At 55.0% G+C, this 15,854-nt stretch overlaps 1 protein-coding gene across 1 annotated transcript in view; it reads left to right on the forward strand.

Moving 5' to 3' along the window:
• The window catches only part of ZAN (zonadhesin), a 33,384-nt gene that overhangs the window by 4,168 nt on the left and 13,362 nt on the right, over positions 1-15,854 (forward strand). Inside the window, exons 7-29 of the mRNA XM_081822773.1 lie at positions 575-739; positions 1,278-1,369; positions 1,557-1,635; positions 1,751-1,882; positions 2,441-2,709; positions 2,997-3,081; positions 3,555-3,614; positions 4,014-4,144; positions 4,328-4,347; positions 4,411-5,714; positions 6,435-6,619; positions 8,492-8,633; positions 8,815-8,931; positions 9,893-10,017; positions 10,277-10,422; positions 11,228-11,371; positions 11,757-11,864; positions 11,951-12,120; positions 12,788-12,990; positions 14,253-14,394; positions 14,674-14,921; positions 15,165-15,345; positions 15,657-15,771. Of these exons, the coding sequence (XP_081678899.1) occupies positions 575-739; positions 1,278-1,369; positions 1,557-1,635; positions 1,751-1,882; positions 2,441-2,709; positions 2,997-3,081; positions 3,555-3,614; positions 4,014-4,144; positions 4,328-4,347; positions 4,411-5,714; positions 6,435-6,619; positions 8,492-8,633; positions 8,815-8,931; positions 9,893-10,017; positions 10,277-10,422; positions 11,228-11,371; positions 11,757-11,864; positions 11,951-12,120; positions 12,788-12,990; positions 14,253-14,394; positions 14,674-14,921; positions 15,165-15,345; positions 15,657-15,771 (4,363 nt within the window). The remainder of the gene's footprint in view (positions 1-574; positions 740-1,277; positions 1,370-1,556; positions 1,636-1,750; positions 1,883-2,440; positions 2,710-2,996; positions 3,082-3,554; positions 3,615-4,013; positions 4,145-4,327; positions 4,348-4,410; positions 5,715-6,434; positions 6,620-8,491; positions 8,634-8,814; positions 8,932-9,892; positions 10,018-10,276; positions 10,423-11,227; positions 11,372-11,756; positions 11,865-11,950; positions 12,121-12,787; positions 12,991-14,252; positions 14,395-14,673; positions 14,922-15,164; positions 15,346-15,656; positions 15,772-15,854) is intronic.

Below are 15,854 nucleotides of genomic sequence, written 5' to 3' on the forward strand. Positions count from 1 at the left end.
CAAACCCTCTTTTCTGCCTTCCCGAAGCCGGCCTTTCCAGGCCGGGCGCGAGCTTGCTCACCCAGCAGGAGCGCGTGGGAATCAGGGACCAGCACGCCTGCGCAGCCTTATTCTCCTCCCCCGGCTACCAGTTGCGTCACGGAGCGAGGTCCAAGCTGATTGGCTGCCTGAGCTGCTGGGGTCGGTAGGGTGGAGAGATGCTGGGTTCTAGGCCTTGGACCGGCCCTCTCTCGCTAGTCTGTGTGAATCAACTATACCCAGTGGGTCAAGAAAAGGAAGAGGGCATGACTCTCGGGGACCTAAAGCATCAGAACCCAAAGGGCAGGGTTCTGGCTGCTGCTTCTGAGAGGATGCTGCATTTCATAAGGCAGTGCCTGCGTCCTTACCGCTCTTGCCAAGCATTTCTGGAAGGCTCGAAGGCCTCGGCCAGATGTAGGCCCACCTGAGCGCTGGCTGATCCTAGGCAGCTGTTGGGGCTTCCCAGGCCCAGGACCCCTGCCGGCACAGGGCCCTATCCCTGTGCCAGACTCCCTCAATTTCAGCCACCCCACCTTACTGGCCTTTTACTTGGTAGGTGGCTTCTACATGCTCCTGGACCCCAAGAATGCAAAACCAGGGCAGAAATCTGTCCTCCTGAGCCCCCTGAGCCATTCCTCTGGCTGTCTGAGCCTGTCCTTCCACTACATCCTCCATGGACAGTCACCTGGTGCAGCCCTCACCGTCTATGCTTCCGTCTTGGGTAAGATTGGCAGTCGCTGGCTTTACACGGACCTGAGGCTCATCTCCCAGGGTTAGGTTGACAGGAAACTATGGGGCATCCCTCAGGGTCTAGGGAAATCTAGGATATATGCAAGGTTACTCCATGGAGTGGAATCAGGGAGCCAGGAGAGTGCCCGCTTCTGGAACAACAGATACCAGTGCCAGGAGAGTGAGAGAGAAGGTTGTGTTTGCATTTGGGAGAGAGGAATACACTCCCAAGTTTTCTCTTGGCTACTCACCCTTCTGAGTATAGGTGTGTTTTTGTTTTTGTTTTTGTTTAAGATTTTATTTATTTATTTGACAGAGAGAGAGAGAGCACAAGCAGGGGGAGTGGAAGGCAGAGGCAGAGGGAGAAGCAGGCCCCCCGCAGAGCAGGGGGAGCCTGATGCGGGACTTGACCTGAGCTGAAGGCAGTCGCTTAACCAACTGAGCCACCCAGGCGCCCCTGAGTATAGGTTTGAAGTCATTTTTCAGTCCCCTTAATAAGTCAGTTATCTCTCGGATTCCTTCCATCGCAGGCAGCATCCGGAAACACACTCTCTTCTCAGGACAACCCGGACCCACCTGGCAGCCTGTTTCTGTCAATTACACAGGCCAGGGACAGATTCAGGTACAGACGAGCAAAGAGGTCAGGATTCCTTGCACATGGTAGGCACCTCTGGTATTGAAATGGATTGAGGGTCTGGGCCCTGGGAGCAGGGTGCCTGGGTTCCTGAATAGAATAAAATTAGATGGGGGGAGGGTTGGGGCTTTTGGGCTGGTTTTTCACTCCCAGCCCCCTTTCTCTCTCTCTTCAGTTCACCTTGGTGGGTGTGTTTGGAGAGACCCCAGAGCCAGCTGTGGCAGTGGATGCAATCAGCACTGCTCCCTGTGGGGGTGAGAACAAGGCCCTGGGAGGACCAGATGGCTCAGAACTGGGGGCAGGACGGGGCGTGGTGAGGAATAGAGAGCATGGCCCACGTTGCTCACATCTCCCATTTTGACCCCCTAGAGAGCTTTCCTCAGTGTGACTTTGAAGATGATGCCCATCCCTTCTGTGACTGGGCCCAGGCATTAGGGGATGGCGGACACTGGACCCGGGGAAATAAAAACATGCATATCCAGGGTGCAGGCGCTTTTGAAGGTGAGGAGATTTAGGACCCCTCAAGCCAACAAATTACTGGGTTTTCTCCCAGCTGGGGGGTTGGCTGGATTGATGGAAGAAGATATTGTAGGTGGTGAAGATCAGCCAGCAGGTGTTTCCTGGGAAGCTGCCATGGGGCCAAAGCTGTGGAGATGACAGAAGTAGAGTGAGTTGAAGATTCTCTTGGCTGTGGGGGTCACTGAACCCCCCCCCCCGAAAATGCAGGCATCTCACTTCGCTGAGCCCAAGGCTTCAAAATCCACACTCTCATTTTCAGTCAAGACATTTACTGATGCAGTCAGCAAAGGAGTCTGGGCTGCTGGCTTGGTTTTCCCTTTCTTTCTGATCCTGCCTTCTTCAGTTAGAAGTCCAAAACAAGCAGGGAAAAAAACAAAACAAAACAAAAAAACCCAACCCTGCTACAATGTAGGGAGTTTTCGTGTTTGCATCAGACCCTCTTTGGAAAGCACGGTGTTGTGAGAGAAAACAACACTGGGCTGTCCTGTGGAGGTTTGTCATCTTGTCCTTCTTTCGATTCCCTTCTTTTTCGCCTGGAAGGTCGCTATATTTACATCGAGGCCGACAAGTTCTCTGAGGCGGGCCAGTCTTTCAGACTGGTGAGCCGGCCCTTCTGTGCCCCGGGTGCGATCTGTGTGGAGTTTCCCTACCACATGTATGGCCTCGGAGAGGGTACTATGCTCAGTCTCCTGCTGGAGAGTCCTGCGGGCAGTGCCCCATCTACTCTCTGGCACCGCGTTGGGTCTCAGAGTCCCGACTGGCTGAACACCTCTGTCACCATCCCTTTGGGGCACCAACAGCCCATGCAGGTGAGAGGGAGAGCGCCCTGTCAGCGTCTGTGTGGAACGTGGTGACGGGGGGACATAATGTTTGGGTACAACCAGGGCTGAGAAGATGGGCCACTGGAAAGAGAGCAGAGGTGAACTTGGTGTCCCCGAGAGGGATACCTGGCTCCTGAAAAGGAGCGGGGGCAGAGTGGGACTGTTGAGGCTAGAACAAGGTGGCCTTTTGGCAGAGGACAGACTGACCAGGAGAGTCCCTGACCTGCCGGGGATTCACTTGCATTTCTCTCTTCTCTGTCCCTCGTTACCTTCAGCTGATCCTGGAGGCCATCAGGGGTCCCAACACTGCCTTTGTCGTTGCTGTGGGTTTTATCTTGATCAATCACGGGACTTGTCGAGGTAAGACAAAGTCCAGGGCCCCAGAAAGGGGGCTGTGTTCTGAGATGACCATCTCTGGGGCTGCTGAGAATCCAGTTCTCGGTCATGCTTGAGTTTTCACGCAACTTTGTGTTCCATGTTCTGCCCACCTCTACCTTCCCGGTCTTACCAGAGTGCTTGCTTGAGTGAATGTGACTGATGCTGTGAATTTCTGTGGCTGGATCCACAAGCCCTTACCTAGTGGACGGCGATCCTGAAGGGAGTACCAACATCCTGTTCATGTTGTGTTTCCCGTATCTGGCACAATGTCTGACGTGTATTAGGAGCAGTGTTTGTTGAGTGTTTGTTAAGTGAGTGAAGGTTGGGGTTGGAAGTGGGAGAGGTGTAAGTTACTCTTTGAGCCTACCCACTCCAACTCGAAGTGAGTGAAGAAGGTGATGGTATGATTTTGACTGAACTCCAGGATTTGTTTGTTTCTTTGTTTTTCTTTGCAGGAACAGTGCCAACAGAGCTTCCTTCCAAATCTCCAGTTTCCCTCCCTGGCCCTTCTGAAACCCCTGTCTCCACAGGAAAACCTATGACTCCCACAGAAAAGTCTATGGCCCCCACAGAAAAACCCATGGCTCCCACAGAAAAACACACTGTCCCCAGTGAAATAGCCACTGTCCCCACAGAAAGACCCATGGCCCCCCCAGAAAAACTCACTGTCCCCAGTGAAATAACCACTGTCCCCACAGAAAGACCCATGGTCCCCAAAGAAAAACACACTGTCCCCAGTGAAATAACCACTGTCCCCACAGAAAAACCCATGGCTCTCACAGAAAAACCTATAACCCCCACAGAAAAACCCACTGTCCCCAGTGAAATAGCCACTGTCTCCACAAAAAAGCTCGTAGTCCCCTCAGAAATGTCCACTGCCTCCCCAGAAAGATCCACCTTTCCCCCAGAAAAATCCACCTTCCCCACAGAAAAACTCACCATTCCCACTCAAAAGCCCACCATCCCCACAGAAAAGCCCAAAGTTCCCACAGAAAAGCCCACTATTCCCACTGAAAAACCCACTTTCCACACTGAAGAGACCACTGTCCCCTCTGAAGAGAACACCGTGCCTCCTGAAGAGACCACTGTCCCCCCTGAAGAGACCACTCTCCCTCCCGAAGAGCCCACTGTCTTCACTGAAGAGTCTACCATCCCCACTGAAGAATCCACTGACTCTACTGAAGAGTCTGTTGTCCCAATTGAAGAGACTGCTGTACCCCTTGAAGAGCCCACTATCTCCACAGAAAAGCCCACTGTCCACACAGGAAGGACCACCATCGACACTGAAAGGACCAACATTGACACTGAAAGGCCCACCATCCCCACAGAAAAACCCACCATGCCCACTGAAAGGGCCACCATTTCCACAGAAAAGCCTACTATCCCTGCAGAAAAACCCACAGTCCACACTGAGAGAACCACCATCCCCATAGAAAAACCCACCATCCCCACAGAAAAGTCCACTGTCCACATTGAAAAACCCATGGTCCCCACTGAAAAGACTACTGTTACCACAGAAAGACCTATAGTCCCCACAGAAAAACCCACCATCCCTACTGAAAAGACCACCATTCCGACAGAAAAACCCACGATTCCCATGGAAAAACCTGTCATCCCTACGGAAAAACCCATCAACCCTACGGAAAAACCCACCATCCCCACAGAAATACCCACCATCCCCACTGAAAGGTCCACTGTCCCTACTGAAAAATTCACTGTCCCCACAGCAAAACCTACCATCCCCACCGAAAAACCCACCATCCCTACAGAAAAACTCACCGTCCCAACAACAAAACCCACAATCCCCACTGAAAGGTCCACTGTCCCCACAGCAAAACCCACCATCCCCACAGAAAAACCCACCATCCCCACAGAAAAACCCACCATCCCTACAGAAAAACTCACCATCCCAACAGCAAAACCCACCATCCCAACAGCAAAACCCACCATCCCCACTGAAAGGCCGACTGTCCCCACAGGAAAACCCACCGTCCCCACTGAAAGGCCTACCATCCCCACTGAAAAGACCACCATCTCCACAAAAAAACCCGCTGTCCCCACTAAAAGGCCCACCATCCCCACAGAAAAGCCCACTGTCCCTACAGAAAAAACTACCATCCTCACAGAAAGACCCACCATCCCCACTGAAAAAACCACCATGCCCACAGAAAAACCCACTGTCCTCACTAAAAGGCCTACCATCCCCACAGAAAAACCCACTGTCCCTACTGAAAAGACCACCATCCCCACAGAAAAACCTACCATCCCCACTGAAAAGACCACCATCCCCACAGAAAAACCCACTGTCCCCACTGAAAAACCCACCATCCCCACAGAAAAACCCACCGTCCCCACAGAAAAACTCACCGTCCCCACTGAAAAGACCACCATCCCCACAGAAAAACCCACCGTCCCCACTGAAAAGACCACCATCCCCACAGAAAAACTCACCATCCCCACAGAAAAATCTACCGTCCCCACTGAAAGGCACACAGCTCCTACGACACGCCAGCCCAGCCCAACACTTGTACCAATTGGGCCAACAGTCTTGGTGATGCCTCCTACAACTACTCCAAATACCTCCATGACCACTACAACCCCTGGACGTACTCCAGGTAGGTGATGGAGTGTTGGACAAACAGCAGAAAGTAAGAGACTGTGAATAGGAATGAGAATTAGATAAATGGATGCGTCTAATAGAAAACTGCAATCTTAGAGGAGAGATGAACGGGACATGGTAACTTTAGAAAAAATGAGGACCATCCTGACCAAGAGGGAAACAGGGCGTAGGTGGGTGGAGGTTGTTGGGAGCCAAGTACTAGGCTTACAACATCCTTTTTTTAAATAGATATATAATTCATATACCATAAAATCCATTCTTCTAAGGTGTATAATTCAGTGGTTTTAGTATATCCACAAGATTGTGCAAACATCAGTTTCTAAATCCAGAACATTTTTATCAGCCCCGAAGAAACCCCCTACCCATTAGCAGTCACTCCACCTTCTCCCCAACCCCCACTGTACCCCATCCTCTGGCAACCCCTAATCTATGTTCTGTCTCTGTCAATTTGCCTGTTCTGGACATTGCACACACATAGAGTGATGTAACATGTGCTCTTTTGTGACTGGCTCCTTGCACTCAGCATCACGTTTCAAAGGTTTGTCCATGTGCTAGAACTTCAAGTTCATCCACGTGTGAGATCTTCATTCCTTTTTATGGCTGAATCATAGGGACCTCCTTCTTAGAGAACTTGAGGGTGGGGGTAGAGGAGACAGGAAATCTCCCTGAGAAAAGCACTAGAGTGAAGGCTTGACGCAGGCCGTTCTCCCCTTAGCAAGGTGCCCCCCAAATGCCCACTTCGAGCCCTGCGCCTGCCCAGCATCCTGCGAGAGACCCAAGCCCAACTGTGGGCCCCTCTGCAAACCCGGCTGTGTCTGCAATTCTGGCTTTTTGTTTCATGAGTCCCGCTGCATCCATCCCTCTTCCTGCAATTGCTTCTACAACAACAATTACTATAAGGTAAGACCACTGGGAGGCCAGAGCCCCTAAGGGAGATGGCGAGTGGGTTCTGGTTCCATCTGCTCCCCAAGGGAGATGACTTTGGATCCATGGAACAGTCCCAGGGGGCCAGCTCACAAGCTGGTGGAGTTACACAATGGTGGAGTGATTCTTTGCAAATGTGGCTTTTCATTGTCCTCTCTGTTCATGCAGTAAATATTTGCTAAGTACTCACTTTGGCCCAGCTAGGACCCACTGGGCCAGCCAGGTGGTCCAACGCCTTCCTCATCTCCTTCTTAAGGAAAACTGGGGGTCCCTGCATATGCAGAAAGCCCTGGATGCTGAGTAGAGTTTCGGGCGTGTTCAGGGCAAAACACAGCATTCCAGGATCTTCTTCCAAAGGAACTTGCAAATCCTGTCAAAACACAGGAGTTACTGTCTCCCCGAATTGGTAGGCCCCCCACCCCTGGGAAGATTCGACTCAAGGAGAGGCTCTGAGGGGGCACAGGCTCTGGGCCATTGCTGTCCGAAAGGGCTAGCATGCAAGCCTCACACATTATTTTACGTTTCCTAATAGCCACATTTTTTAAAAGTAAAAGAAAACAGGTTAAATGAATTCCAGTAATGTACTCTATCTCTATTCTCATTTCAACATGTAATGAATAGTTATTAATGAGATCGCTTACATTCCTTTTTTTCCCCCATACTAATTCTTTGAAATCCAGTGTGTATTTTTACACTTAGGGCATATCTCAATTTGGACCAGCCACATTTCAAGAGCCACAAGGGGCTGGTGGCGGCTATATGGGACAGAGCCACCCTAGAGTCAAGCAGATCAGAGCTTTAAATCTGGGCTCCAGCATTCACTTGTGTGTGACCTTGGGCAAGATTCTTTCCCTCTTCAGATCTGTTTCTGTGTCTACAAAAGGTGCCCATAATTTCTATTTACCTCGTAAGATTGTTGTGAAGATGAAATTAGATCCCGACGCAGACCGAGTACTTGATAAATGTTACTACTTTTAGCTAATTATGATGAATATCACATGTAATTTATTAAAAGTGCATTAAGCTATTCACTACCGTCCAGTGGCTCTTGTCAGAACAGGTGTTCTTCCCATCTGTCATCTGAGTTCCTATTTGTCTCTTTGGGGACCACTTTCTCCCCCACCTCCCTTTAACCAGTCTCCTGGGTGTCCCTGTGTCAGGGTTAGGATTAGCTTCAGCCTCAGAAAGAACCATCAGCATTCAGCATCTCTTGGCAGCCCCAGGAGACATGTATGCATGTCTTACAAAGATTCATTTACGCGTCCAGTGAATGTTTCTTGAGTACTTTCAACCCTCCTGGAATCGGGGCCACCACAAATAGGGCATGATCCTTGCTCTCCTAATGCTCTCAGACCCTGGGGGACACACTGGGTCTTGGGTCACTCTGATACAGCAAGCGTTTCTTGAATGAGAACTCCTGCCAAGCACTGTGCTTTGTGTTGAGGCTACGACAGTGAATAAAGAGACATGGTCCCTCACAGAGTGCTTGCAATCAACCAACCACAGAAATTAACATGAAGGTGCAATTGTGGTAAGTCCTGGGAAAGAAAGGTACCCAGGGCTGTGAGGATGACCTAGTCAGGAGGGGTCTGAGAAGTCTTCCCGAGAAAGTTGTGACCCTTGAGCTGAACTCTGCTTGCTGGTTGCGTAAGAATGATTTGGAAAGGGACAGAAGAGCATTCCGGGGTGAGAGAGCAGCGTGTGCCAATGTCCTATGGTAGACAGGAATATCTGGTAGGATGTGGGAAGAAGAAGAGTATGAGCAAGGTTAGGTCTACAAGGTGGGGTGGGGAAGCGAGAAGGGCCCCGGGAGCTAGAGCGTTGTGACTCTGGATCCCCTGCTCCCAGCCTGGGGCCGAGTGGTTCAGCGCCAACTGCACGGAACGTTGCCGCTGCAAGCCTGGCGGTCGGATGGAGTGTCAGATCTTCCAGTGCGGGACTCACACGGTGTGCCAACTGAAGAACGGCCAGTATGGATGCCAGCCCTATGGTGAGACCCTCCCGTCGTGCTACCCCCGCCCGCCAGCCTGTCCGAGTGGGTATGACGCCAGCGTCCCAATCCCTCCCTTGACCAGAGGAACTGGGGCATGCCACCGGGTGGGTGGGTGGGTGAGGTGGCTGTGGGGCCTAGCCTGCCACTTCATGTGCTCCCCACCCCCTCCCCTCGGCAGGCAGTGCCACCTGCGTCGTCTATGGAGACCCTCATCAAATCACCTTTGATGGGAGGCACTTCAACTTCATGGGCAAATGCACCTACATCTTGGCCCAGCCCTGTGGCAACTCGACAGGTAGGGCCCTGGAGATGTCTGGGCCAGGGGTCTAAGGTCAGAACGGCTGCCGTGGGAGCACAGTGGGAGGCAGGAAAGGGCCGGGGGCGGGGGCAGATGCGGGAGACGCAAGGTGGGAACAAGGCCTTCTGTAGAGTAAGGGTTGACACGTCCACCCCAGAAGCAGGACTTCCGCAGGACCAGACTGCCGGGGAGAATGCACTGTAAGGCATTTCCCTTTATCAGCCATTTCCTGGGCCCGTGTTCAGTGAGGGGCCGCCTGGAATAATGGCCATAGTGGGAGGAGAGAACTATTACAAATGCCTTGCCCTGGAGGATGTCCCAGTCTCTTAGGGGAGACAGAGTCTCAACAGAGTTACAGGCGCTCCGACAGTCACATCTGGGTCCCCCCTCTCCTCTCAAACTGCAGAGCCAGGGCCTGGGGAGGTCTTTATCCCTGCAGCGCCAAGTGTGGGCGCCACCCTCAGTGGACGCTCAGAAATGCTTGTTGAGGGGCGCCTGGGTGGCTCAGTCGGTTAAGCGTCTGCCTTGGGCTCGGGTCTTGATCCTGGGGTCCTGGGATCGAGTCCTGCATCAGGCTCCCTGCTCAGCTGGTAGTCTGCTTCTCCCTCTGCCTCTGCTCACCCCCAGTGCTCGCACATGTGCGCTCTCTCTCTCAGATGGATAAATAAAATCTTTAAAATAAGAAAGAAAGAGGGCGCCTGGGTGGCTCAGTTGGTTAAGCGACTGCCTTCGGCTCAGGTCATGATCCTGGAGTCCCAGGATCGAGTCCCATATCGGGCTCCCTGCTCAGTGGGGGGTCTGCTTCTCCCTCTGACTCTCTTCCCTCTCGTGCTCTCTGTCTCTCATTCTCTCTCTCAAATAAATAAATAAAATCTTTAAAAAAAATAAAATAAAATAAGAAAGAAAGAAATGCTTGTTGAATGAGCCCCTGGGTGCTCTTTACCCCTCTCCCCACCAGAGCCATTCTTCAGGGTGGCGGCGAAGAATGAGGGCCGAGGACAGGAAAGCATGTCCAGCCTGAGCAAAATCTACGTGACGCTACCCAAGGTCACCATCACGCTGCTCGGGGGCAGGCGCGTGCTGGTGAGGGTCCTTTCCTCTTCAGTCGTGCCGGGGCCTCCAGGCCTGGCTGTGGCTTGTCCTGTGGGCTGCCAGGTCCTGGCCTGAGCCTGCAGCCTCTGACCTTCTCAGGGACAGCTTCCAGAGCATTCCGTGTGTTACCAAGGATTGCTGTGGAGGGCTGTCGTGCCTTCCAGAGTGGACGTGGGCGTCTGCTGGGGTGGGGGGTTCTTCTTGACCCCCCCGTCTGTGTCTCCGTCTTCTCCCTTGACCCACCTTCCAGGTTGGGGGTCAGCAAGTCACCCTCCCCGCCATACCTTCGAAAGGCATTTTCCTGGCTTCAAGTGGGCGATTTGTGGAGCTGCAGACGGTGTTTGGTTTGCGGGTGAGATGGGATGGTGACCAGCAGCTGTATATGAGTGTGCCCAGGTGAGGGGTGCACAGGCGGCTGCCACGTCTCCCTGCTCTGCCCCTCCCTCCCTCCCTCTCCCAGCACCTTCCCCTCCCCCGCCCCTTCCTTCGCAGGCACTATTTTTTTTTTTTAGATTATTTATTTATTTATTTATTTGAGAGAGCGAGAATGAGAGACAGAGAGCATGAGAGGGAGGAGGGTCAGAGGGAGAAGCAGACTCCCTGCCGAGCAGGGAGCCCGACGCGGGACTCGATCCCGGGACTCCAGGATCATGACCTGAGCCGAAGGCAGTCGCCCAACCAACTGAGCCACCCAGGCGCCCAGCAGGCACTAACTCTTAATCCAGGTGTAGGAAGTACCTCCAGTGGCTGACCTCCCTCCGGATGGGGAGTCAGGGGGACATGGCTTCAGGGCAGCGTGCTAATAGCTGGATATACACACAATGCTTTGAGAATGTGCTAGAAGGAGTCCATAATGGGCCTTGGGAGCTTTCTGAAGAGTGGTCCCTTGACCCCAGTCTTCCAGAGAGAGTGGTTCCCCAGAGGAACCAACCAGGGAAAGAATGCCTTTGCAGGTGGTGAATGGCAAACGCAAGGAAAAAAACGGGAATGTGGGGAAATGGGGTATGAGTGGAAGGGAGCAGTAAGGATGGCTCCGGGGTGAGGGGTGGGAGGTCCTTGTGCAGTTGGCGCCTGGCATGCCCCCTGGCTCACCGTCTGCACCTCCGCTAATCCTCCGCTCTGCCCTTCTCTGCCCTGGTCTCTCGGGCGACTGGAGCCCCTTCTCTCCGCTAACACCACCCGCCTCTCCCCATGGCCCCAGCACCTACTCTAGAAAACTCTGTGGCTTCTGTGGCAACTACGACGGGGACGGCAGCAACGACAACCAGAAGCCGGACGGCAGCCCGGCGCAGGACGTGGAGGAGCTGGGCAAAAGTTGGCAGACAGCGGAGGACGAGGACAAGGAGTGAGGACACCCCCACCCCCGCCGCGGCCCTCTGCTCCTTCGCCCTTCTGAGAAGCACGCACTCCGACCGGCATCACCCCTTTTCTTCTTTCTCCTCTCCTGCATGCAACCCCCCCCACATCTGTCGTTCTTCTCCCTGCTCCCATTGAGGCCAAGTTCACGAGCTTGTGGCCACCACGCTCGCCCCCACCTCTGCCGCGCTTGGGGGTCGCTGAGCAGCCTCCCCCGCTGGCTCAGCCCCAGGTCTTCATGCCTCCTTTCGGGCTCGGCGTTCAGATGCTGTCCACTAGGGGCAGCCGTGAGCTGCCACGCTGCTGGGGTTGGGGCCGGGCCGGGCCGGGCCGGGATGCCAGCCTCCAGGGCATGTGGGGTGGGTCCCTTCTAGGTGCCAGAAGAACCCCGCAAATCCTCCGTCTTGCAACCGGGGCTTTCTGAGCAGTCTGTCGGCGCTACAGTTCTGTGGGCGGCTCGTGAACACCCACGGAGCCTTCGAGTATGAAGGGGGACGGATGGTAGGGCTGTGAGACGGGGTCCCTTGGCACCTGGGGTCGTTCCCTCTGACCTGGCCTCTCTCCTCAGGGCATGTCTGCCTCACCTCAAGGCCTCTCTGTTCCTCAAGAACTGCGTGTTTGACATGTGTAAATTCCAGCGTCTGCAGTCAGTGCTGTGTGCTCACATGGCAGCCTTGACCGAGATCTGCCAGGATGCCGGCTATGCGGTGAAGCCCTGGAGGGGACCCCAGTTCTGCCGTGAGTTGTGCCGAGCGGCGGGGCCCATTCCTTCACAGGCAGATGCGAGCAGAGGGCGGGCATCCGAGTGTTCGCACAGGCTGGGGGGACCCCTGGTGGAACCCCTTTGCTTCCACGCGTGCACAGGGAAAGCTGCAGTCAGAAACCTCCACCGAGAAAAATCACAGTCCCTGGCAAACTCGGAGCCCTCCCAGCCGCTTGAGGCTATGCGGAGCAACGCATGTCTGTGTAGACGCATGCCCAGGTCGCCCGTCCTCCGCACACAGAACACACAGACTCCCAGCGTGAGTGGGTGCACGGTGACGGGCTCACAGCCCCCTCACAGCCCCCTCACGGCCTCCGGGGAGCCTGCTTTAGGGCAAGGCCATGCCCTGATCGAGGCCCCATGGGTGTTCTCCCCTGCTCTCCATCACCCTGACTGCTCACTTTGGGCGTGTCTATACAGCAGCTGAGACGCTTGGATCTGTCTGCGCCCTCGGACCTGCCTCTTGGTAGCTCCCCGCAGGTCACTCTCTTTGGTCCCGCTTCTCCTGGTCACTCTCTGCTTCTCGGGATTGGGCAGAAGCCTCTAGCTGTGGGCCCTCCGAATGCTGGCCTCTGAACGGACTTCATTCCCTTTCCCTGTCCTGCCCTCTGCTCTTCTCACGTCTGCTTCTCCCTCCCCCAGCTCTGACCTGCCCGCCCAACAGCAGGTACACTCTGTGCGCCAGGCTCTGCCCAGCCACCTGCCATCCCCGCTTCTCTGGGATGTCCTGCCAGAACCGATGCGTGGAGGGCTGTGAGTGCAACCCGGACTTCGTGCTCAGCGGTCTCCAGTGTGTCCCCCGGTCCCAGTGCGGGTGCTTCGACCCCACGGTGGGCTACTTCAAGGTGAGCCTCTGGGACTGGGTCGCTCCGCTCTGCCACCTCCGGTTCTGAAGTCTGGGCGAGCCTGTGCGCGGGACAGAAGGCCGGGAAGCCACGCGGTGCGTGGATGGCTGGGGGAAGGGACGTTCGGGCCCGGATCTGCTTCCCCATTTCTTTCTCCAGCTCTGGGATGGAGCCCTAGCAGCTTTTCCCCATGCTGCCGGCAGAGCTGAGACCCCTGCCTCTCTCCCTTCCATGCCCCTGAATCATTTTTCCCAGAGTTTCTCGTCCTCTGAGGGCCCAGGCACTTCTGTGTCATCTGAGCAAACGCAGACGTCTTTCCAAACACCATGTCCTCCCTGCCACGGGCCCCTTTCTCTGCTGAACGACTTTGGCCCCAGCCTGGGCCCCTGTCTGCACACTCCCTCAGAGGCAGTGTTTGGAGCCAGACCCCCGTCTGCGGTGCTTCTCTCTTCCTTCTTTGCCTGTCCCTCACCCTGTCCCTGGGAATGGTGTCCGTCACAGCCCTCAGCCCCACTCTGGGCTGGCCCACCAAACACTATCCCTGCCTTGCTCTCCTGTCAGTTTCACCTTCTCTGCAGCTGCTTTGTCTCTGCTCTGCCCCCCAGCCACTGTGCCTGTCGGAGTCCTTCACCTTGCTCTGAGGCTCTGTTCACAAGCCACCTCCTCCTTGAAGCCTCCCCGATAAGCAGAGTCAGAAGGCTTCCCTCTAAACTTCCGTAGCAAGTGCTTATTGTCTGTGTAGATGGCAGGAAACTCTCGCTGGGTCCCCTGATTGTCTTCTTCGGGTGCATATTGTGTGGGAGCCCCTGATCTATTAGTTTATTTATTTTTTAAAATTTTTTATTGTTATGTTAATCACCACATATTACATCATTAGTTTTTGATGTAGTGTTCCATGATTCATTGTGAGTTTACTTGTTTACTGCCCCCACCATCCCCCCGACTGGGTCGTGAGCTGTTAGGACAGGGACATCGTCCATCCAGTTCATTCCTGAATCCCTAACATCTGTCTAGTGCAGAGAGATAACTATCTGTTGAAATAGCAAAGGAGCAAACAAGTGAATGACTGAATAAGGGTGAATCCCAGGCTTTTGCTGCTAAGCCCGGAGCTTCGGGATGATGGGAACAGCTCCCTGGCAAGCAAACCAGGGATCTGAGCAGCCGTGGGCCGGCAGTCAGACCTGGGAATGACCTCTTTCCCTTCCCTCCTTCCTTCCTTCCTTCCTTCCTTCCTTCCTTCCTTCCTTCCTTCCTTCCCCCAGGTAGGGGAGCAGTGGTTCAAGCCAGGCTGCAGACAGCTCTGTGTCTGCGAGGGCAATGGTAAAGTTCACTGCATGCAGTGGAGGTGCCAGGCCCAGGAGGTCTGTCGTCAGCAGGATGGCACCTATGGGTGCCATGCCCAAGGTGAGCAGCCAGGTGGAAGGTGAGCTGGGGGCGAGGGGGGGCTGCCCTAAAGCAGGCACCCCAGAGAGCTGGGGCCTGACTGGGGGCTGGAAGGCATTGGCCCAAGCCTGAGCAGCCTCTTCATGGACCCAGTGAGGTTGGGGCAGTCCCCGTGCCTGACTTTTCCAGGACAAGCCAACCCCACGAGGAGCCTTGGGTCCCAATCCAACGTGGACTGGCTGGGATGGCAGCTCAGCATTCGGGGGGGGGGGTCTCTGAATTCCATCTCCTCCACCCCAGGGACCGCCACCTGCAGTGTCTCAGGGGACCCCCACTACCTGACGTTCGACGGAGCCCTGCACCACTTCATGGGCACCTGCACCTACATCCTGACCCGACCTTGCCAGTCTAGGTCCCTAGAGAACTACTTCATCGTGAGCACCACCAATGAGTTTCGCGGCGGGAACTTGGAGGCCTCTTACGTCAGAGCTGTCAACGTGCAGGTCTTCAACCTGAGAATCTCACTGATCAAAGGGCACAAGGTCATGGTGCGTGCCTCCGCCCACCTCCCCGGGCCCCACACCCCCAGCCCGCTCAGCGGTTCTTCTATCCCCGTCCTCATGGTGGGGCAGACCCGCCTGTCCGGCTTGTAGAGCCCCTGGGGGTAGCTCACAGCAGACCCAGCCCCGATTCCGGAGACGCATGGCCATCCCTGTCTGCTCCCTGGTCCTGGCCCCCCGTTGTCCTTGTCCCAAGCGCCTTTCCCTACCGCATCCTCCCTGCTTCTGTAGCTGAATGGCCGCCGGGTGGCCCTGCCTTTGTGGCCTGCACAAGGCCGGGTGAGCATAAGGCCCAGTGGCTCCTTTACCCTCCTCTACACGGACTTCGGGCTTCAAGTTCGCTATGATGGGAACCACCTGGTCGAAGTGACAGTGCCGTCTTCCTACGCCGGCCGGCTCTGCGGGTTGTGTGGTGAGTTCCCTGAGCATCTGCGGGCAAAGTGGGGACAACGGGCAGGAGTCTGTCCTGGTCCTGCTCATCCATACATTTAATTAGGTGTCCTAAGTGCTTGTCTGCCCGTTCATTGTTTGAGGGCGCTGTGCATGAGGGTAGGCATGAAGGGAAGCCAAGGTGAAGAGAAAGAAGAGAGGAACCTTGGTCTGTTGAGTGAAGAGTGAGCGTTGACTCTTCTGGGAGACAGGTGGTGGTCCCGGGCTGGGTCTGCTGGTAGGGTGGCCTCTAACTGGCCCCTCTAACTGGCCTCTAACTGGCCCCTCCTCCAGGCAACTACAACAACAATAGCCTGGATGATAGTCTGCTCCCCAGCAAAAGGCCTGCGGCCAGCTCTGTCCACCTGGGGGCCGCCTGGAAGTTACCGGAGTACTCTGAACCGGGGTGAGCTGGGAATGTGGGGAGCCGGACCTGGGGAGGAGCCTCAGTGGGCAGCCTGGGGGGTTCCTCTCTGCATCCCTGATCTCTCC

The sequence above is a fragment of the Leptonychotes weddellii genome, chromosome 5 (genome assembly GCF_054177405.1).
Source record: "Leptonychotes weddellii isolate Sample4059 chromosome 5, ASM5417740v2, whole genome shotgun sequence".
Classification (NCBI taxonomy): Eukaryota; Metazoa; Chordata; class Mammalia; order Carnivora; family Phocidae; genus Leptonychotes; species Leptonychotes weddellii.